Genomic DNA, 23,462 nt, shown 5'->3' with positions numbered 1-23,462 from the left:
CTTTTATTAAAAGAAATAAAAAAAATGTTTCTTTAATTAAAAAATGTCGGGTTTGACATTTTTTCATTAAAAGAAACAAAAAAAATGTTTCTTTAATTAAAAAACATCGGGTTTGACGTTTTTTTATTAAAAGAAACAAAAAAAATATTTCTTCAATTAAAAAACATCAGGTTTGCCGTTTTTTCATTAAAAGAAACAAAAAAAAATGTTTCTTTTATTAAAAACGTTGAACCTGACGTTTTTTATTAAAAGAAACAAAAAAATGTTTTTTTAATTAAAAAATGTTGGATTTGACGTTTTTTCATTAAAAGAAATAAAAAAAAATGTTTCTTTAATTAAAAAACGTCAGGTTTAATGTTTTTTCATTAAAAGAAACAAAAAAAATGTTTCTTTAATTTAAAAACATCAGGTTTAACATTTTTTCATTAAATGAAACAAAAAAATGTTTCTTCAATTAAAAAAGTCGGGTTTAACGTTTTTTCATTAAAAGAAACAAAAAAATATTTCTTCAATTAAAAAATGTTGGGTTTGACGTTTTTCATTAAAAGAAATAAAAAAAAGTTTCTATAATTAAAAAACGTCAAACCTGACGTTTTTCATTAGAAGAAACAAAAAAAATACATTTTGGCGTAATAAAAAGTGCCAAAACGTACTTTTTCATAAAATAATTGTAAAAGAAACGTTTTTTTGACCCAAAATATATCGGGTCAATGGGTTGGGTTGGGTATCCGAACTGACCCGTAATATTCAGGTCGGGTCACCAAATTCATGACTTGCCTTGGGTCAGGTCAAGTCAATTACCCGATCTGACCCAACCCATTCAGAGCTCTAAATTTACCCTTTAAATTTAATAGACAGAAAAAAAAAATTTGAAAGTTAATACTATTATGAGAAATGCAATTTTTTCCAAAAGTATTACATTTACACTCATGAAATTTGATACACAACTAGTTTTAATCTTGCTGAACAACGATTTCATTTGACCAAAGTGGTGAAATTACACTCTAAAATTAACAAATAAAAAAGAAAAATTCAAAAGTTAGTATTATTATGAAAAATGCAATTTTCTTTAGATGTATTACACTTACATCCATGAAATTTTATATACAACTAGTTTCGACCACGCTGAACAACTTTCACTTAATAAAGAAAGACGATTTCATTTGACTAAAGTGGTGAAATTACGCTCTGAAGTTCACAAACGGAAAAAAAAAAATTCGAAAGTTAGTACCGTTATGTAAAATGTGATTTTCTCCACAAGTATTAAACTTACATCCATGAAATTTTATATACAACTAGTTTCGACCTCGCTGAACAACTTTCAATTAATGAAGAAAGACGATTTCATTTGACTAAAGTGTTGAAATTACGCTTTGAAGTTGGTAAACAGAAAAACAAATATTTAAATGTGTTTTTTTTTCATAAATATTATATCTAACTTTATGAAATTGAAAATACTCCTATGGGTTTAATAGTGTAACAAAAGTAATATTTTTTGTATTAAAAACACGTAAAATATTAAAAGAAAAGCAAAGCAAGCAAAGCAAAAACAAATTTCATAAATATGATAAATATATGTTATGTTGTGTAATATAAGTAATCACATGATCACATGACCAGTGAAAATCACCACCGGTAAAAATTTGACAATTCCTTTATTAAAAGTTATTTTGAATATGTTTATAGTTTATCTGAAATTTAATTAATGTTTAATTTATTAAGGTAATGAAGTATGAAGAACCATTCAAGTCTGAAAATAAAATTGATAAATAATTTTGTAAAGCAAACTATTAAAGTAAAAAATCAAGCATCAATCAGTCACCAATCAGTTACCTGATTGGTGACCGATTGGTGACTGATTGATACCTGATTTTTCATTTTATAACCTGTATAACTTGTTCGTATCTTGATTTCTATATTAATTTTTTAAATACTAAAATGAATTGAATTAAAATATTGGTTATAAATATTTGTATCTTGGTAAGAGTTATCTTAAAATCTTTTTGTAATCTTATTAAAAAAGTTTTAACTTTCAACTTTTACTTCTAATACTAAATGTTAAAATTTTTGAAATAACTTTTAGTATATTTTATAATACTTTTCTAATAAAATTTTTATCTTAACATCTAATTTGTTTTTGTTTCAAATATATAATTATAGATTCTTTTATTGAATTTCCAATATTTTTTATCAAGTGAAGGGCTACTGAGTAAATTTTATATACCTAATAGCCCTATTATATGTTTTCGATTTTAACCTGAATGGCAGCTAACACAGGTCGAAATGCTAAAAATCGGCAAAAAAAATGGCGCGAAAAGCAGTGGCTATTCTTGGCTATTCTTGGCTATTCTTGGCTGTTTTTGGCAATTTACGAATTAACCTATACTATTTGTAAATAGTTTATACAAATTTGCGAATAGTTTATGCGATTTGCGCCATTTTTTTTGCCTATTTTTGATCATTTGACGTGTGTAATCGATCCATCCGATTTGTGACTGGTTCTCAGCGCAGATTAGGTATAAGTCATGTGATTTTCAGGTTAGAACATAACAGTAAGAATATTGGGAGAATTTCAGCAATCTGATATTTCTCTGAACTATTTATAATATTAGATATATATTTGCTATATTGAAATCTGAAACTTATTATTTATTCATTTATATATACTATATATTATTTATTTATTTATTTATTTAACATAATAACATATATATATATTTATTTTACTATTATATTTTTAAAAATTATATTTGTTAATTTATCCTATTCTATCTATCTACATTATATTGTTAATGGTTTGGAATATTATTCCAGTTGGTTCAATTCCAACAAACAACTATTTTTTCTAAAGTTTTTATGCCAACTCTTTCGAACTATTGCCTACTAATACCAAATGAATTAAGCAGAAGATGGATATTAGATTGTGGTGGATTAAGTTGATTTTGACTTGGTAAAATTGTGAGTGAAACATTATTTCATTCTCTATAAAAAAAAGAACATTTAGTAAACGTTCTTAACGAAAAAATATTAAAAAAATAAGTTCTGGTACTTTGTATCAATTTCATCTTGAGCGAATTACCTACAAGAAAATGAAAAAAGTAACGTTAAAAATGTTACAAAAAAAAAATAGAAAAACCCTTCTATTTACCTTTTATCCAAAGTTCAGTTCGTAATCTCATCTGGAGTTCCTACTAAAAAAGAAAAAAACGTTAATACGTTTCTTTAAAACAATTAAATACCATACACCGCATTATCCCATATACTTAAGTCCAGGTTCTTCCAAATTCCTAGGAGTTCGGTAATCTAAAAAACAAAAAAAGAAATGTTAATACGTTTCTTTAACATAATTAAACATCAATGCTATACATTTCTACCATATATTTTACCAGATTCTTCCAAATTCCTAGGAGTCCAGTAACCTAAAAAAATGAAAAAAAGAAACGTTAATACGTTTCTTTAATACAATTAACGCCATACACTCCTCCCATATACTTTACCAGATTCTTCCAAGTCCGGTAATCTAAGAAAATGAAAAAAGAAATGTTAGTACGTTTCTTTAATACAATCAAACGTCATACGCCACCCATATATTATACCAAGACTTCCAAGTTCTTAGGAGTCCAATAACCTAAAAAAATTGAAAAAAAGAACGTTAATACGTTTCTTTAACAGCCCCATATATTTAAATCTGATTTATTGAAAAAAAAATATTTAGTTTTGACAAAAAAACTTACTGAATTTAAATACTGAGTTCAACAAATCCTACAAAAAAAAAGAAAAAGAAACATTAAAACATTTCTTAATAAAAAAAATAAAGTTTTGTAATGAAAATTATTATGAAACTTACCATTTTGACCTTAGAGTACCGGAGCGGTCAAGCCTACAGATTCTACAAAAAAAAAATAAAAAGAATGTTAGAAACGTTCTTTGAAAAATAAAAAAATATTGTAAAAGTTTCATAATGAAAAATTCATTACAAAACTTACCCTCTCTTAGCATCCCAGTCCAGTATCAAAAGCTGAAGGGAGTTTACAAAAATAAATAAAGAAACATTAGTAACATTTCTTTAAAAAAAAAAATAAAAGAATTGAAGTTTTAAAACGAAACTTTGAGATCTAACTGAAATCCAATATTCAGAGAGTACCTACAAAGAAAAAAAAGAAATGTTATATAACGTTTCTTACAAAAAAAAAGAATAAAAAAAAATATTGTTTCATAACATTTCGTTGTAAAACTTACCGTTTTATTTTGAAGTACCGAGCTGAAACACTTAAATCTACAAAAAAAGAGAAAAACATTAATATAACGTTTCTCAAAGAAAAAAATTTTTTTTTAAGTTTCACAATGAAATAAAACATCACGAAACTCACCATCATTTCAAATTTTACAAGGCTGAAACACTTGAACCTACAAAAAAAAAGAAACATTAATATAACGTTTTTTATAAAAAAAAATTAAAAAAAAATTAAGTTTCGTAACGCGTTGCAAAACTTACCATTAGAAGTTTGCCATTTTAAAGCTTCTCAATAGAACCTACAAAAAAAAGAGAAAAATGTCAGAATAACGTTTCTCAAGAAAAAATTTTTTTTTAAAATTATGCAACACGAAACTTACCATTCATTTCATTGAAAAAATGAAAAAGATACTTCAAAGTATATTTGAAGTATATGTCAGTCTAAGGAGCCTCCCAAAAGAAATTGAATCTAAAAAGAAAAAGAAATGAAACGTTAATAAATGTTTCGTTAAAAAAAAAACAAAAAGAAAAATATTTTGAAGTATATATACCTTCAAAATGTCTTGTTGATTTCCGTCCGTCCAAGGTATAAAAAATTTTTCAAGAAAAAGAAAATACAGTAAAAAGGGATGTTTAATAAATAAAAATAAATTCCGATTTAGTATACTGTATTATGGCAAATCAACTACTATTCAAAGTTAGTTGTACCTCGTAAGTTAGTAAAAATATCCAAACTTCTAGAGATAAAAGAAGTCTAAACATGTCTAATATAATTTCGTGTTTAACTTTAACCAGATAATAAATAGACCGAAAGAAACAAGTAGTTTATTTATTAAAATATATGGTTTAAATTAGAACTCCGAACAGGTCAGCTAAATTCAGGTAATCTGACCTGACCTGACCTGAAATTCAGGTCAGGTATGAGATTTTTGAAAAAAATTCAGGTCAGGTATGAAGATTGACCTGACCTGATTGACCTGTTGACCTAAAACTATTGATTCTACTATATAATAAAAGTGAGTTGTAGTATTGCGATTCACTTTTTTATATAGATTCTATATAAAAAAAGTGAGTTGTGATATTGCGATTCACTTTTTTATATTGATTTTATATAATAAAAGTGAGTTGAAATATTGCGATTCACTTTTTTATATGATTTTAATATAAAAATGTTGAATCGCAATATTTTGAGAAAAAATGTTGCGAAAACGTTTTTTTCATAATATTATATATGCCACCCAAATTATTTTGGACTGCCGTAATTATAAGTAAAATCACAAATTCAATTATGGCATCCCAAATTATTTTGGCACTTTACATAGTAAATTATATATAAACCGAATGAATTATGGCATCCCAAATTATAATTATGGCATCCCAAAATAATTTGGGCAGCATGTATACATAATATTATATTAAAAAAAATGGTTCGTAACATTTTTTTTTGATATTTCAATAATAATGTTGCGAAAGCATTTTTTTTATAATGTTATATTAAAAAGAACGTTTTTCAATATTTTTTTTCAATATTTTAATAAAAAACATTGCAAAAACGTTTTTTTTCATAATATTATATTAAAAAAAAAAGTTTTGTACCATTTTTTTTCAATACTTTAATAAAAATAGTCCTGAAATTTTTCAGGTTTCAGGTCAGGTCAGGTCAAACAGATAACCTGATATAATCTGACCTGACCTGACCTGAAAAAAAATTTCAGGTCAGGTTTATCAATTAACCTGACCTGACCTGACCCATTCGGAACTCTAGTTTAAATATTGTCGTTATATAAAATGTTAAACTTTTATGTACATAAAAAATTATCACATATCAGGTGTATGATTTTTAATGTGATATATCAAAAACTTTTACATTACTTATCGGATGATTGATAGCCTTTTGCAACCGATTCTTTATATTACAAATAATATGTATATCAGCATCTATGTATTGTAATATCATATGCAATATGCATATCGATTCTTGCCTTATTATTTATAAAACATATCAGGCAAGTTTCAATTTTCTGATGTGACATGATATTTACTTAATGTCTAATATACTGATACTTCTTTATTCAACCAGTGATTCCAATTTTCCTTTTTATTATATTTCATAATACATTTCATTTCCTTATAAAGCTTTGGTTTTCTTAATACTAAAAAAGATTTTAAAGAAAGGATTTTAAATATAAATATACTGAAAATTCTCTTAATTCATTATTTATATAGAATTCTATCTCTAAATTCATAATAGTATTATCTGCTATATGTAAAAGGTAATTATTATTTATAGTTCAATTAATTAATGATCTATCTATATAATATTTAATATTTTTCAATGATTTTAACTGATGTTTTATATTTGTAAATTCTTGTTTAAGTATAAAGTCAACTCTCTTTATAGTCACACATTTGGGACAGTCCATATTTGGTAATTATAAAGAGATGTGACTATATAAAAAATTTCTTATATTTGTATATCATAATTCCGGCCAAAAATTAACATAATTTTAGCTAGAATTATACTTAAAACTTTATTGTATCGTAACTTCACCAATATTAATCGTAGAGAGATGATCTTACTGCCATTCGATTCGTCTTGATGAGACGGTTTTAATGGTATAAAATACGTCGAAATCCAATCACTAGATTAATTTCCGAAATTAAAAAAATATTAATGGTTTTTGTGTAATAACTCTGCCAATATTGATCCTAGAAAGACGATCTTACTACCATTCGATTCGTCTTGATGAGACGAATCTAATGGTATAAGATACATCGAAATCCAATCACTAGATCAATTTCCGAAATTAAAAAATATTAAATGGTTTTTAAGTAATAACTCCGTCAATATTGATCACAGAGAGATGAGCTTACCACCATTCGATTCGTCTCGATGAGGCGATTCCAACGAGCTATAAATCGTCTTTTTTACAATCACTAGGTACCGAGAAATCTAGCAAAATGTTAAATGGTGCAGTAAACGTAAATCAAAAAATATTATAATGCTGATGTTTAACATTTTGTTGAATAACTCGTCAGCCAGTGATCGGAAAAGGATAAAACTACCACCATTCGATTCGTCTCAGTGAGACGATTCTAACAAGCTATGATACATCTTTGTACGATTATTAGATGCCAAGTTATTTAATATATTCTTTATATAACTGTGATTATAAACAGTTCTTTTTAATATAAGATTTTTGAGGATAGGTGTGATAGTGATTATAGATAGATTGTGACTATATAGGATAGATTTTAATAATAAAGTGTTTCGAACATTCAACTGGTGTGACTATATAGTAGAATGTAACTATAACGGGAGTGACTATAGAGGGAGTTGACTGTATCTTGTTTTATCTATCAATTGATCTATAAGTCTAAATTATTTCCATTTAAATTAATTATAAATGTTTTTTTTAATTGTTATGTATCAATGTTTGTTGAAATATTTTTATAATATCAGTCAATATATGTGGTTGTATCTGTTAACAAACAAATAAAAATTGATAATATTAATGCATTATATTGGACTATTGTAATCATATGGGCTGATTTGTCTACCTTTAATTAAAATATTAATTTTATTACATTTTCATTATACAAAATACTATATAATATACAGTAAATTGGAAATGAGTAATAAAAAATTTTTATTTAATGTTATTATACTATAATTTGGTAAATATTTCTTTTAAATTAATATAATTCTTAGCACTTACTATATATGTTAAAAATTTGTATCTCAACTTAAAATGTAAATATCTCCAGATCCAGTAATCCAATTGGCAAGCTCTTTTTTCGTTCATATAGACCAGATCAAAGGCTTTTCAAAGAGCCTAAATTTATAATAAATGGATCAGTGAATCCCAAGATATTTGCATTTAAGCATGTTAAAAAGTTTGTACCTCAACTTTAAAGTAAATATCTCTGGATCTAATAATTCAATCGGCAAGCTCTTTTTTCGCCTATAAAGTCCAGAATAAGAGCTTTCCAATGAGCCTAAAATTATAGAAAATGGATCAGTGAATCTTGATATATTTGCGTTTAAAGATGGTAATACAAACTCTGACATATTTTATTGTTTAAAAATATTTATTATGATACCATCTTTTATATGATATTTTTATTATACTTTTATAAACATTTATAGCTACTAAGGCTATATACATTTTTATTTTACTTTATATTTTATTAAAATATACTTACTTTATAATAATATATGTTAAAAATTCCATATATATGAGAAATGGGTTTTTTATTAGTGAAATGGGTTTTTTCACAGCTCTTTTACATTTAATAATTTAAGTTTCGCAAATGTAAATTTTTGTTCAACTTATTATTTAGTCAAGTGATCATCAATCAGATGATTTTTTAGTATTACAAAACAATTTTGAGTAACAAAAATTGTAAAAATCAATCAATAACTCTTTCTAATGCTAATGCAGAGTAGACAAATCAGCCCATATGCGTAATATCGTAATTCTGCCGTAATGTCTTAATGTCGCAATCTTAATGCCGTAAAATATTCTAAAAATAGAAAAATTTAGAAAAATTAAAAATAAACACTTTCTGTCCTCCTCTAAGTCCCTTTACCTTGTCAGTATAAAGTCTAATTCGTTCATTTCAACACTAAAAAGCCAGCGTTTCTATAGTAAAAGAAAAGAAACGTTAGAACATTTCTTAAAAATAAATTTAAAAAAAACATCACTCCTACTTTACCTCATCAAGCTAAATCTATTCCAAGAGTCCAGTGCTACAAAAAGAAGAAAGAATTTTAGAAACATTCCTTAATTAATACATACCACCCACCCCATTTACCTGTCCTGCTGTCTCGTTCGTTTGAATTCAGCATTCTACAAATAAAGTGTATCTAAAAAATAAAGTATTTATATAAAAAAAAGAAATAAAAAGAAATTTCAGTTAAAAAACTGAAAAAGAATAAAAAAAAAAGAAAATTAAAAAAGGTTTCAGTTTAAAAAAACTGAAAAAAAAAGAAAATAATAAAAAAAGTTTCAGTTTAAAGAACTGAAAAAGTTAAAATAAAAAATAAAAAGAAATTTCAGTTAAAAAACTGAAAAATATATGAAATAAATTCATATCTTTTACTAATTGCCAGTATCGGGATCTCATGCAATCTAAAGTAAAATAAATCGATATTCGAATATGCTACACAACAAATAATAAAAACAAACTGCCTACTTTATTAACACGAATAGGCTTCCCATACAACTTGATTTGATTTATTATTTTAATCTGCATCATCTTCGTTCGTAAACTCACAAAACTCAATCTTGATGTGTTTGAATTATGCAATCTTTTGGTAAATGAATATTGATTTAAAGTTAAAATATATTTTCTGATTAGTAATGCTGAACTTATAACAAAATAAAAATGAGCAAAAAGTGAAAATTACCAACAAGTCCTTTGCCAGAAGCATTAACTCCCAAATCAGAGTTTCAGTACAATGTTCATCAAAAGTTACTAATATAGACCATAGCGTCTTGATCGCATTTCTCTGTAGGACAAGCTATAATGTTAAAAAAAAAAAATTTTTGATACTAAAGAATCTTTTCCGTTCTTCAAATGCCTACCTAAATGGCTGAACCTAAAAAAAAAAGTAAAAAAAGAACAGTTAGTAACCGTTCATATTAAATTAAAAAATAAAAAAAAAATAAACCAAGTTTTATATTTACGAAACTTGGTTTTTCCATACTTTGGAAGTTCACCTGAACGGCTGAATCTAAAAAAAAGTAAAAAAAAATAGTTAGTAACCGTTGTAACCCGAGAAATCAGGATAATCACGTGAGCGGATGAATAAAAGACCGAATGGAACAAGGATAAATAATTAACCAACGGATAAATAATTAACCGATAAAATAATATTTATAGTTTAGTTTAGTTTAGTCACGAGATAGTCATACGATAATACATCTTTATTTTCTTATTATTCTTAAATTTTTATTAGTAGAAAAGTTAGAAATAGTAGAAATAATTTTCTTAAAAATGTATAAATATAGGTGGGATTCGTTAGGAATTCCGCAGTCAGTTTTTGACTCAAATTTAATAAAATAAATATTAATTATTAAAAGTTATCTTGAATATGCTCATTATACGCTTGAGAATTAATTAATATTATATTATTAAGTCCAGAAAAGTAAAGTAAAGGAAGTTATTCTCGTTTCATTGTATGAAATATGTAAGAAGTTAGGAGAACTCTCGCAATTTATAAGAAATAAAGTGGTAATATTTGAAAGAATAAATATTACATACAGAATAATATTTTGGGAATATTATGAATGAGTGGTAGTATTTGAAAGAATAAATATTACGAATACATGAGAAAGAAAGCGAGAAGTTAAGAGAATAGTAGAAATCAAGAGAATAATAGAAATCTAAACCAAGCGAAATAATGAGAAATAAAGTGAAATAAGAGATTGTGTTTACTCACGGGTGGCAGACGTGGGTGACACCATTCATATTAAAAATATAAAAAAAAAACTCCAAAGAATTTGTACTTACGAATCTTTGGAGTTTCTGTACTTCAGAAGTCCACCCGAGCCTTTTAAATGGGCGTCTTGAATCTAAAAAAGAAAAAATGAAAACATTAGTAAAATATTTCGTTAAAAAAAGTAAAAATTCGAAGGTACTTTGCTGAAACTTGGAGTTTACAATTGATATTGATTAGATATCGCAATGATATCATTACGATATCATTACGATATTTTGATAAAAAATAGATTCGACATCGTTAAGTTAGTCGTAACTGTATTTAATCGACATTGATTAGTTCGATATCTCTGCGATATCGCTGCGATCATTATGCGATGTAAATATTATCACGTAACCACATCGTAGTGATGTCGTATTAACATTGAATTAATATTACAAAAATATTTGACATTTATTTAATATCGTAACCATGTCGTAGTGATATTGTATTAACATTGACAAAATATTTGACATTTTATTTGATATCGTAACCACATCGTAGTGATATCATATTAACATCGAATTAATATTGCAAAAATATTTGACATTTTATTTGATATCGTAACCACATCGTAGTGATGTCGTATTAACATTGAATTAATATTACAAAATATTTGACATTTTATTTGATATCGTAACCACATCGTAGTGATATCATATTAACATCGAATTAATATTGCAAAATATTTGACATTTTATTTGATATCGTAACCACATCGTAGCCATATCGTAGTGATATCATATTAATATCGAATTAATATTGCAAAAATATTAAAAATATTTTACATCTATTTGATATCGTAGCCACATCGTAGTGATGTCGTATTAACATTGAATTAATATTACAATTTTATTTGATATCGTAACTACATCATAATAATATCATATTAATATCGAATTAATATTACAAAAAATGTTTTACATTTATTTAATATCGTAACTACATCGTAATGATATTATATTAACACTGAATTAATATCACAAAAATATTTTTATTGTAATATATGTTTATTATTTATTATACATTAATAATAATAATTTTTTATTAGTGGATTATTATGGGTGAGTGGAGTACGTTTCTTTTCTTCCTTTTTTTTTATTCTTTTCTTCTCTTTTTTATTCTTTTCTTCTCGTATGTGAGTGGATGGATACGTCATTTTCAATTTTAATATATATATATATATATATAAAAAAAATAAAAAAAATAATCATGATTAATAAAATGTACTCTTTGTAAAATATATTTAAAATTTAATACATAACCTTGGGATAATAGTTAGAGCAGGTAATTCCGGGATTTTGTAAAGAATAATAAAAATGATAATATTTTTAAGTTAGTTCTTTCTTTAAATTTTTTTGAAAGTGTTTTGTTTCTTAAAATCATAATATTGTAAAAAAATGCTGGTTGCTACGACTGACGGACAACGACAAATTGTCAGGCTACCCTCAGACAAAGTAATTGGAAGGCGGAAAATGCCATAAATATCCAGCCCTATTTTACAACATTTTCTTTCAGGCTAAAGCAAATATTACAAAAGAAATTGCAAATATATTTAACAAGCAATAGATACATGGCCGTTGAAAAATATATTCACACTTCATATTGTAATACCACAGTCTAACAAAGAAATTGCAAATATATTTAACAAGCAATAGATACACGGCCGTTGAAAAATATATTCACATTTATACCACAGTCTAACAAAAAAATACTCAAACCACAACATATTGTAAAAAATATGAAAAATACACGTATATCCTATTTTCATACCTTGCTTAACAGCTCCACTATTTATTTAAAAAACGGCTTTTTTCTCTTTTGTATGTGGGTAGGTGGGTACATTTTTCCTTTCTTTTATTCTTTTCTTTCGTATGTGAGTGGCGGGTACATTTTCTTTTCTTTATTCTTGCTTTTATTCTTGCTTTTCGTATGTGGGTGTCTTACTATGTTGAATATATAAACTAAAGTGTCCCAAAGTATTGTTAATATTGTAAAAAGATAATTAAAGTATACTTTAAAAAGAAAAAAGAAAAGACGAACTAAAATACCGTAAAGTATTAATATAAAAGACAAGAGAAAAGCGTATTTTTGAAAATAAACAAAAAAAATCTCATTAATAAACGCGAATTTTAGCTATTTTTAGATATCACATGCATGTAATTAAAGTGATTTTAATTGGTTAATTTTAATTTATTATTACATCATGCATATGATTTTATTGGTTAAAATTTTATACGATACAAATTAAAATAATTATTTTATTATATTTATATAATTAATATAATTATATGGCTGTAAAATAAAAATTATTTTTTATCCAAATTCTATTTGTAGTATCATGATTTGGTAGTTGGCACCTTTCTGAATTACAATTATGAATAAAATGTACTTTTTGAACATTATCTATTACAGTAATTGGAAAAATACGTCTCCATTTATCTCCTGTTGCTTGGAGACGGTAAAGTGGACATTTTAATACTGAATGTTCAACCATAGTATCTTCAAACCAATCTACAACAATAAATGCATAATATTTGTTGTTGTTACCCTTATGTTGAAAGATACCTTTGATTATTGCATAAGATTCTTCATGATCTTCTTCATAAATTGTGATAAAATCATCGAGATGTAGGTGAACTTTTGAAAGGATACCATTTTCTTCTTCAATCATATATGATGCAAATTTGTACCAACTAATTGAAGAGTTTATAAGTGCCGCCTCAAACTTCATATCCACATAAGATAAAAACAATTCAGTTTTAAAATTATGTAAAGTTAAAAGAAGTTTATCACGTTCCTGCTTTGGCATTCTTTTTTTTAATGAAATATTGGAAATAAAGTTTACTGGAGATATAACTAAATTAAAAGATTAGTAAATATAAATATCAAACATGTACTATTATATGCAATAAAATACTTACTTTTTGTATCATCATCATCGTCTTGAACTTGTTCAGTTGCTTCAGTTGAATATTTATCTTCTGTAACATACCAATTTAAAAATAATTGTCCAAAATTTGAATTTGTAAATCCAGTACAAGATCTATTAAATCTTGGATCAATACCACCATCTGCTAAATGTCGAATTGCAAATAAAGTATTGTAACGCTTTAATAAATCTAAATCTATGTTTTTGCAATTAGTTTTTGGTACCATCCCCTTAAAAATACGATGGACCATTTCTTTTATACCAACTTGGGTATTAATAAGTGTTCCAAAGGTTTTAGCATGCATCAAAAGATGCATATTAACGTGTATGTTTGGTAAATTAACAAAATTTACAAAAACCTATAAAAAGTAAAATATTGTTAATTATTTGAAATTATTCCACATTTCAATATCAAATTTGTAACTATACCTTTGGAAGGATTGAAAACTCTTCTTCAAGACATTGTTGCAATTCCTCATAGCTATCTGATGTAAATTTCTTGTTAAAAACCGCTTTCATAGTTTTTGCAACATGTATCCAACAAGATATAATAATTTTTGGAACTGAACTAACTCAAAATGCATTAATTCTTTGTTGAATCATGGCTGTTTCATTACGTTTGATACTTGATTCTTTTAAAAACTGGTTTAACAAAAATGGCATAATCATAGCTAATCTAAGTAAATCCGACATCATAAAACTATTGTAGTGAGTAATCGGATTTGGTAAGCGAGACCATCTTTTTGGGATTTCAAAATTTTTCCAAATTTCGATAAAATTATCTTCTCCTTCTCGTGAAAATAATTCACAAGTTAATTTTAGTAGCCGCCCAATCTTTTCCTGCAGTCGCATGATAAATATCCTGCGGCGTCTGTAAATGTCTTTCCCTTTTTAATTTATCTAAAATACTAGGTAATGATCGTAAACCATATTCCGTACAAAGTTGATCTCTTCGACATTATAGTCTCATGAGAAATTTTTAAGATTTCTTCGTCTGTAATATGATGATAACGTAATGTTGTTACGATATCCTGATTGTGAGCATTCAATGATTCTTTAGTAGTTTTACAAGTACGACAACCCTTATTTGCATTATGTCTAAATTTATTTTTTAAAAAATTTTAATAGTTGTCATAAAATTATATTATTATATTATTAACTAAGTTGAAAAAATACCTTAAGTACTCCTGTCATATCGTTACCTTGAGGTAAATCTGCCGTAACAACGCCTAAACCAGCAATTATCCATGCATCTTGTCCTTGGACAGTCATCACCTTTCCTTTCTCTAATTCCTTCATTTCTGAAATGAATGGTATCATAAATTCGTCAAATTTTCCTCCAAATGGGATAAACCCAATAACAAAATGGTTCTTTATTAGCTTTCTTTGATGTGCTGGCATATTTCCAAACTGTACATAAACACCACCTAGAGAATGGTATACATTTCTAAATGTACCAAAATCATCATAATAAAGATCTAAAAACAGCTTATAGATTGGCATAGATGATGATGGTGGATTTCTAATAGAAATGTAATCAGATGGATGTAGGTATGAAAGCTTTACATTACGAACGTGCCAACGGTCATTACATTTATAAATTATTTCACTAATCCGCAATGAACCATCAGGAATATTTTGATGTTGAAGCGTAAATCAATATAGTTACTTTTTCTAAAATTTGAGAAGTCATTATAATTAAAAATCGTTCGTCTTGTAACCATACTTCACCGGTAATAGAACGACGTTGTCTTGGTAACCCTTTTAAATTTCCGGGTAAATCACTATATTCCAAAATTTTTTGAATTCGTAACTGATAATATCCATCATGATTTTTTAAAATTGATCTTAATCTTCCAAGTTTTTTTGACCATTATCATCATGATAGTAAACAAAATCACCAGATCGGTACAATACTATTTATTAAAAATAAATAACTTTAATAAATATTATCAATGATAATAAATTATAATTGTATCAAAGTGTATTAATTTATAACCTTCTGATATTAATATTTCGTGTTGTCCAAAAAGTGGGGATTCCCCCCATAAATTTCCATGCCAAAATTCTGATTTTTCTTCAGAATTAATGTCGGGTCCAAAATACATATGCTTCATTAGCATCGGATTATTAAGAACACGCCATATAATTTCACTAATTGAGAGTTGATACGAAAGTTTTGATCCTCGTGAGGTTGATGGAGTTTTTTTTGGTGAAATTTTAATAGACTTTGTTATTATTGGTAGGAGAGGAAGACGTTTTCTCCATGATTGGAATCTTCGGATATTTTTTACTACATGGGTAGGTTCAAATTGAGAATTGTGAATGATATCGACAAGATCTTTATATGCTTTCGTAGAAACATTATGTTTCTGAAGCCAGCAAAATAATGCCGTAGTTGTATAATTATCAAAGTACGGTGCAAATTGACCATTGCAGAACGGTATCTTGTCTTCATCTAACGCTTCAACGATTTGATGTATTTCTTTCTCTTCGTTATTACGTTCCTCTTCATCGTAATTACGTTCCTCTTCATCGTTATTACGTTCCTCTTCCACTTGATTATTATTATCATCATTATTACCTTCATCCTCCTCCTCTTCGTCATTGTTTTCATTATTATCTTCCTCCTCTTCCTCCTCTTCATAATTGTATTCGTTATCACTTTCTTCTTCCTCTTCAGTATCAGATGAATTGACATTATCTTGCGAAAATATCATCTCATCATTGTAGTTTTGAGGATTAATTGATCCATATGCATTATCGTCATCATTAATGTCTTGAAAACTTAAATCATCTTTATGATCATACTGAAAGTCTATGTCATCGTTATCATTATCAGGTGAACGTACAGGCGAACAAATTGCCACTCTCTCGTCAGAATCTGTTGTCTCATTAGGTTTGCTGTAAGAAAACTGATTTTGAATTCAAATTGGCTCTATTGGCTTGTTGTGACTATATCGTCTTCTCATCTTTATAACAATTTAAAATAATTCAAATTTAATTAGAATTTTATAAATTCAATTAGAACTAAATTTATTAAATACTATTAGTGTGTCGGCAAAAAAAAAAAATGCAATTAAGTAATCAATTCGGTTAAATTACTGCCGATTTGGCTACACAAAATTTAGGGTCAATTATACCGGCTGTATATGGTTAATGACAATTGGTATGACAAATAATATTATCGAAAATAGTCATTTATTGAATGAAAATAAAATAAAATATATAATAATATAAAACATAATAATAAAATAAAATAAAACATATAATAATATAAACATAATAATAATTAAATAAAATAAAACATATAATAAAATAAAACATATAATAATAAAATAAAATAAAACATAATATTAAAATAAAATAAAACATAATAATAAAATAAAATAAAATATATTAAAATAATAAAATAAAAAATAAAAAATCAATGACGTCGGTGGGAGCGCCTGCGCTCTCGTGGTGGTAGTAGGGGGATCGGGAGCGAGAGCGCCTGCGCTCTCTATACTCGTATGTATTACGATCCATCCTATTTCTCCGGGCGGCCCGGACTAATGCTTAAAACAAAGCAAGTATTAATATAAATGCAATGAATTAATGAAAAAATCAGTTAAATAACAAATACTTATGCTCCACTCTCCAAAACTCGTCAGAGAGTTCCTGGTGGAATCTCTCGTTATGCAAAGTCAGGGTACAAGTGGGATATCCTTCAGGATTTCTGTTTATTAATCTCTCTAAATTCTCGTACCTTGACTTTAGCGCATTCCATTTCTCTCTACATTGTTTTCTAGTTGGCCTGAATATGTGGTTGTTTCGTATATCACGAGCAATTCCACGCCATAATTGGTTTTGGTCATGTAACCTCGTTGTGGTGAATAAGGGCTGATAGGCCCAACGACGCTGAATTAAGGTCAAAGCAGCGTCATCGGGCCATTGAATGTATACTGGAAGATTTGCGTTTAAGTTTAATGCTGCCATTATTAAATATTATTAGTTTGATGGGGAAAATGTCAAGAAAAGGCTCTATATTTATAATAAATTTATTATGATTTCTTTGAGTTTATTTTTACGATCTTGTCTAAATTTTTTAGTTCTAATGCAATCATCCTTAATTAATTTATTTAACATTGAATACACACATAATTTTTTTTTGATTTCTTTGAGTTTATTTTTACGATCTTGTCTAAATTTTTTAGTTCTAATGCAATCATCCTTAATTAATTTATTTAACAATGAATACACACATAATTTTTTTTTGATTTCTTTGAGTTTATTTTTACGATCTTGTCTAGTTCTAATGCAATCATCTTTAATTAATTTATTTAACATTGAATACACACATATTTTTTTTTGATTTCTTTGAGTTTATTTTTACGATCTTGCCTAAATTTTTTAGTTCTAATGCAATCATCTTTAATTAATTTATTTAACATTGAATACACTCAATTTTTTGATTTATCAATTTATTTTAAAAATCTAATTATAGTAATACTGCATTAATTAATATATATAAATAAAAATAAATAAACAAATTCTATTAATAAAAAATGAGTTAAAATGTTATCTTTATACTTTATAATTATAAAATATAATATTTTAAATCACGCATGTCCTTGATTATATTTCATATTACACTGCGATGATATATTACAATTATACTGAATTTTAAGCTAACCTTAATTTACACCGTAAGGAACTTAATTCGATCTTAATTTACTCCGTTTTAGGAATATTATCGAACAATTAAACAAATGATTAGTTGCACATGACTTGTATTATTTGAATAGTTGATACTTTATATACCGATATTTGATTACACCAATATGTATTAAAACTCTTTCCTATCAGTAATTTCACAATTTCAATTAATATATCGGTATTTTTCAAATATCGTTGTAAGTCGACTACTGTAGATCCCATCTATTTTTTATGTAATCAATCCAGAGGCTTACACTTAATAGATATGGCTTAGTTAGATAGGATCATCACATGGTTCATTGGCTCAGTTATTTTTCCGTCAAGAGTACCAGGATCTTATAAATTTTTTTTCTTGCATGTCATCGTATCACACATAAAAATGGAAATTCAAAACGTAATATTCCATTAATTTCTTCTCACTCCTTTTCTTCTACCGATCATTTTTCTTCTCACCTTTCCATTATTTTTCTTCTCATTCCACGTATAGCCTGAAAAATATAATAAATTTGAAACCGTAAAATCGATTTGAGGTAATCTTCCATGTAAAAAAAAAATTTCACTGAATGAAATTCGATATTGTAATAATTTATTTATATTAATTAAATTTAATTTTCGATCTTCTAGAAATCATAATTTTTAGTTTTCCCATCTCCTGATATTTTTAACTGATCCTGCATTCTACACGATACACAATGATATTAAGATCACGTATATTTTCCAATTAAATACTACAATCATAATTACAATAGCTAAAATCTCAAAATTATATCATGATAACCTCGCCCCTTTTTTTGTTCATTCAATATTTATCATCTACTTTTTTGAGCAAGAAAGTTGCTCTACATTTTTTATTCATTCATATTTTCTCGATAAATATCACCTACTTTTAAACAAAAAGGTTGTTCCACTTTTTTTTTCGCTCATATTTTTTTTATATTATGACGACTAAACGTAAATTACCTAATAAATCGTCTGATGATAATCAAGAAATGGAAGTTGAAGGAGGTATGTAGATATAACTCTTTTGTAAATTTATAGTAAGTTTTGCTTATATAGTTATATGTAAGAAGAATAATTAATAAATACCAAAAATATGTATAATAGGATCGAAAAGAAAACAAATTACGAAAAAAAGAAGAGATATTGACATTGAGAAAGCCAATCAGTTGATGAAAAAAAGTAAAAATAGTAATAAAGAAGCTGCCGAATCTGCTGATAAAGAAGTTATAATAGTAAATGAAAAAAGAAGTAATGATGATGATGATGATGATGATGATAATGATGATGATGATGAGAGTAAGACGGAAGATCATAAAAAACCCGAAGTATTTCAATCAAAGTCAAATTTAGAAATAGTTGCTTAGCTCGTCGACCATCCAGAAATTTTAAGATTGGCACTAGAAATGAACAATACAGATGTTGCTATCTCATCATCCAGTAAAATTACGGACGTAAGTATTAAATTAACATGATTTTATTATGTCTAAATCTTTTAAATAATGTATTTTTAATATTTTAGGATAAAATTCGTCTATGGGACGAAAGTGTCAAGTGTCTTTTTTTACGTGCAAGAAGTCCGCGTGGTAAAGTTTTTGATGAGTTGATAACAAAAATTTTCAAAATAAAAATACATTCGAACGAAGCTAAAAGCTACCTCGAAAAAACCTGAAAATTTTTTATCGATTTCAGAAATAAGTTTAACCAAATTATTTTAACTTCTGTAGAAGAATTTAAAGAAATAAGAAAAAACAGGTATTTATTTAATTGTTTCGTAGCTAACCAAATAGTGCTGTTTGTATTAATTATTAATTTAATTATAGAGCATCTACTGGAAGTTTATCTCAAAAGGAACTTATAGATTACGGTGATGAAGAATTTGTCCAAAAGATTTTAAGCTGACAGCTTGTAGCTGTTAATATTTCAGAATTAACAAGAAATGGAGGATTCAATACCTTGGTTGATTTCGTAAGAGAAACCTTTAAAGTTTCGTGGAACGGAAAAAATTTGTCCGCCGTTAAAGAATTAGATAATATGACAAAAAATTAACGATCCCTTCTAGGAGCGGAAATAAGATCGTTGATTCTTTATCGGTAAGTTATTTTATTTATACTGTACTGATACTTCATATCCTTTAATCATAGTTATTAATAATAATATTAAATTATACATAGTTATAAATCTTAGCAAACGCTCTAATTTTTTTATAAAATTATGCATTTTATAACGATATTACATTGAATAAATTTAGTAAATTTTACAAGCAAATGATAATATGAAACATCATTATTCTAAACATTATACCATAATGTCAAGTGATAATAATATAAAATAAAATGGATGTATAAAACTATAAAATGTTTGTCTAAGATATAACATTTTCAAGTTTAAAAAGTAATTGTTGTTCATATGTGCTGATTTTTGGAATTAGTCTAAATTAAGATTTTTATAAAAATTTAATATTTTAGTAAGATTAACATTACACAAATCTAAATTAAATATGTGTTACATATTTACGTAACTCAGATTTAATAAAAAATAAAAAAATTTTTTTAATCAATATTCAAAAATAACGGTAATAACCACTTCTTTTTCCCCATCACTCCCATCACTTTTCCATCATTTTTCTATTCACTTTTATTAAATATGACAAAAAAGTTTATAAGCAAATATAGCAGTTATTTTTAAGTGGTAAGTAAAAGAAAAAACTTAATATTTTATATACATAGATAAGACATATTTTTTCATAATTTTTAGCTTTAATTTATTGTTTTTTCTTTGTAAAAAATACATGCAAATAAAAAATAATTATGATGTAAAATAGTTGTAAAATGAATAATAAGATATTCTTTTTTTTAAAAATAACTAATTATATATTTGTTTTTTATCTTTTAAAATTATTTCATTAGATTTATTCTACTAAAATCCTTAAATGGCAAATAAAATCTTTTAAATAAAGTAAAAGAATTTGGGATTCTCTTATGAAAGCATTTTTTGGTAAGAAATAAAATTTTCAGATCGGACTTTATGCAGGTGACAAAATCGTGCATTATTATTCCTGGAGATATGCTAACGTCATCATTTTACATTCATTTGAAAGCTGAGAATTTGCTCTATCGTAAGAATCAAAGATCAGGAAAATTGGATCACTGGATGAGGCGTAATTAACGATCAAAGTCAAATCAAATTTAAAAATTAAAAATAAATATATTAGACGTAATTATTCACAATCCAGTGATTCAATTCATTCGATTTTAGGCTTATTAGATAGACCTCAATTTTCTCTTTCAAATGAATATAATTTCATTCGTGTAGCTTGCATCTACAGGTATTTAATAAATTTTTTTATATCAGATTTTATCAAACTTACAAAATTTTATATTAATAATATAATTGATGATTCCTAAACATCTACATATATTAAACGAATTATTTTAAATTTATTTTAAAGATAAAAGTTGGCATCACCTTAGGGAGCAAAGATCATTCAAATTGAATCACTATATGTGAAGTAATTAATGATCAAATTTAGATAAAATTCAATAATATACTGAACGTGATTACTGAACAACTAGTGATTCAATTCACTTGATTTTAGATTCATTAGATAGATCTCGATTTTCTCTTTCAAATGAATGTAAATTTATTTGTATAGCTTATTTCTACGAAGAATTATCAATGATTTTGTCATGAGAGTTATATTTGATCTTTTAAATTTTAATGATATCTTATATTAAAAAAAAATTAAAAATTATATAATTAATTAGTTTTTTTTGCATTATCTGGTATAAATTTATTATTCTTATATAAATGATAATTTATATTTGCTTTAATAAAATTATTTTTGTGTAAAAAAATTAGATTCCAAGGATCAGCCCATATGTTGTTAAAAATGGAATGGTTATTATATGACGTTTCTTCTTTAGTATATACGGCCTAAATATCTCTATATATTTGACGTTCTTATACAGATCAAAAAGAATACATTTGCGTAACATTTGCGTAAAGTAAGAACTTTAAAGTTTAAGCCAATTCTGACTGGTAATTTACAAAATAACAAACACATTTCTTAAAAAAAAATTCTGAATTAGAATACTTTTCCGGTTTCCATCTTCGATTCTGCAAAAAATTGAAAAGTTCAGGTGATAATTTAAGAAATATCCACCTATAAAGAGACTAAACAATTATCAGGTTGATCAAGTTCGTGTAATACCAAATTTAATAAATTGTCTGATTAAATGATCGCGTATATTAAATGATCGCGTATATTATAAGGCTATAAGGCCTATTAATTCCTAAAAAGTCAATTTAACCACTATTTTATTTAACCGCTATTTATTTGTACGTTTTTTTTTTTGAAAAAAAAAACTTTCTTTCTGAAAGTAGAGTCTTCCTCCTATACCGTTTGCCGTCGTGCATAGTGTGTTATAGGAAAAGGCGGACTTGAATTATATAGGTGTAAGCTTATGTTATATAGGCGTAAAGCTTATATAATTAACGCAACGAAAATCCTTTAATCAAAGGTTAAAATAGGCATGATGGGATATTCTCATATATCATGAGCTCTGTCTGTTTGAAGTGTCGTTTTATATATAATTAAGTAGGCTTAAGTCGTAAGTAACTTTTTTATAACATTGATTATTGGAGAATTAAGTGGCAAAAATAATTTTTAGTTTGTAAGACTTTTAACTCCATACCAACTTGTGTGTGTTTGACGTGTAATTAATTCCCTAACCCTTATTAGACCCACTCGTGGGTTAGGTAAGTTGCTTTGCACTTCTTGCAGCCTACCTTATAATGGGTTTTAGGTCCACGTTTGCCCATTTAGAATTTATTAAACAGGATGTCATTCATCCAAACACATTGCAACGTTTGTTGATGAAGCTATAGTTGTCTAATAAAAGTTCGCTTTGCCAGGCAATTTATGGTGGATTCAATGGATCAAATTACAAACAACAATAATGCAGTCATATGAGAATTCCAGGCCAAAGAATAAGGGTGAATTGTCAAAGTTGAGAATATATTTGTATTTTTTTTTAAAGCCGTCATTCTCATGAACTTTTTCATTGTATCCCTAAATTCAATGATTTTGGTAATGATGAAACTGCAGTTGT

At 26.3% G+C, this 23,462-nt stretch overlaps 6 protein-coding genes across 6 annotated transcripts; 2 read left to right on the top strand and 4 right to left on the bottom strand.

The window, feature by feature from the left end:
* Window positions 1-8,036: 8,036 nt before the first annotated feature.
* On the bottom strand, window positions 8,037-8,306 carry OCT59_022844 (uncharacterized protein; the record flags this gene model as incomplete). Its single annotated transcript, XM_066150397.1, has 2 exons — window positions 8,037-8,070; window positions 8,140-8,306. 2 exons carry the CDS (start codon window positions 8,304-8,306, stop codon window positions 8,037-8,039), a joined length of 201 nt encoding a protein of 66 aa, XP_066006437.1.
* Window positions 8,307-13,565: 5,259 nt separating this feature from the next.
* On the bottom strand, window positions 13,566-14,172 carry OCT59_022843 (uncharacterized protein; the record flags this gene model as incomplete). Its single annotated transcript, XM_066150396.1, has 4 exons — window positions 13,566-13,580; window positions 13,646-13,705; window positions 13,878-14,012; window positions 14,083-14,172. The coding sequence occupies 4 exons, from the start codon at window positions 14,170-14,172 to the stop codon at window positions 13,566-13,568; spliced, it is 300 nt and encodes a 99-aa protein (XP_066006436.1).
* A 54-nt stretch (window positions 14,173-14,226) lies between these two features.
* OCT59_022842 (uncharacterized protein) lies at window positions 14,227-14,505 on the bottom strand (the record flags this gene model as incomplete). The annotated part of the gene is made up of 1 exon (XM_066150395.1): window positions 14,227-14,505. The coding sequence occupies one exon, from the start codon at window positions 14,503-14,505 to the stop codon at window positions 14,227-14,229; it is 279 nt and encodes a 92-aa protein (XP_066006435.1).
* Window positions 14,506-15,501: 996 nt separating this feature from the next.
* Window positions 15,502-17,631, bottom strand: OCT59_022841 (uncharacterized protein; the record flags this gene model as incomplete). Its single annotated transcript, XM_066150392.1, has 3 exons — window positions 15,502-15,569; window positions 15,653-16,557; window positions 17,402-17,631. The coding sequence occupies 3 exons, from the start codon at window positions 17,629-17,631 to the stop codon at window positions 15,502-15,504; spliced, it is 1,203 nt and encodes a 400-aa protein (XP_066006434.1).
* A 1,658-nt stretch (window positions 17,632-19,289) lies between these two features.
* On the top strand, window positions 19,290-19,715 carry OCT59_022840 (uncharacterized protein; the record flags this gene model as incomplete). The annotated part of the gene is made up of 2 exons (XM_066150391.1): window positions 19,290-19,356; window positions 19,456-19,715. 2 exons carry the CDS (start codon window positions 19,290-19,292, stop codon window positions 19,713-19,715), a joined length of 327 nt encoding a protein of 108 aa, XP_066006433.1.
* A 39-nt stretch (window positions 19,716-19,754) lies between these two features.
* OCT59_022839 (uncharacterized protein) lies at window positions 19,755-20,250 on the top strand (the record flags this gene model as incomplete). The annotated part of the gene is made up of 4 exons (XM_066150390.1): window positions 19,755-19,802; window positions 19,871-19,934; window positions 20,076-20,103; window positions 20,172-20,250. The coding sequence occupies 4 exons, from the start codon at window positions 19,755-19,757 to the stop codon at window positions 20,248-20,250; spliced, it is 219 nt and encodes a 72-aa protein (XP_066006432.1).
* Between the last annotated feature and the right edge of the window lie 3,212 nt (window positions 20,251-23,462).

This window comes from Rhizophagus irregularis, chromosome 32 (assembly GCF_026210795.1).
Source record: "Rhizophagus irregularis chromosome 32, complete sequence".
NCBI classification, from domain to species: Eukaryota; Fungi; Glomeromycota; class Glomeromycetes; order Glomerales; family Glomeraceae; genus Rhizophagus; species Rhizophagus irregularis.
Note: the sequence above shows the minus strand (reverse complement) of the source record. Positions and strands in the feature narration are given on the sequence as shown.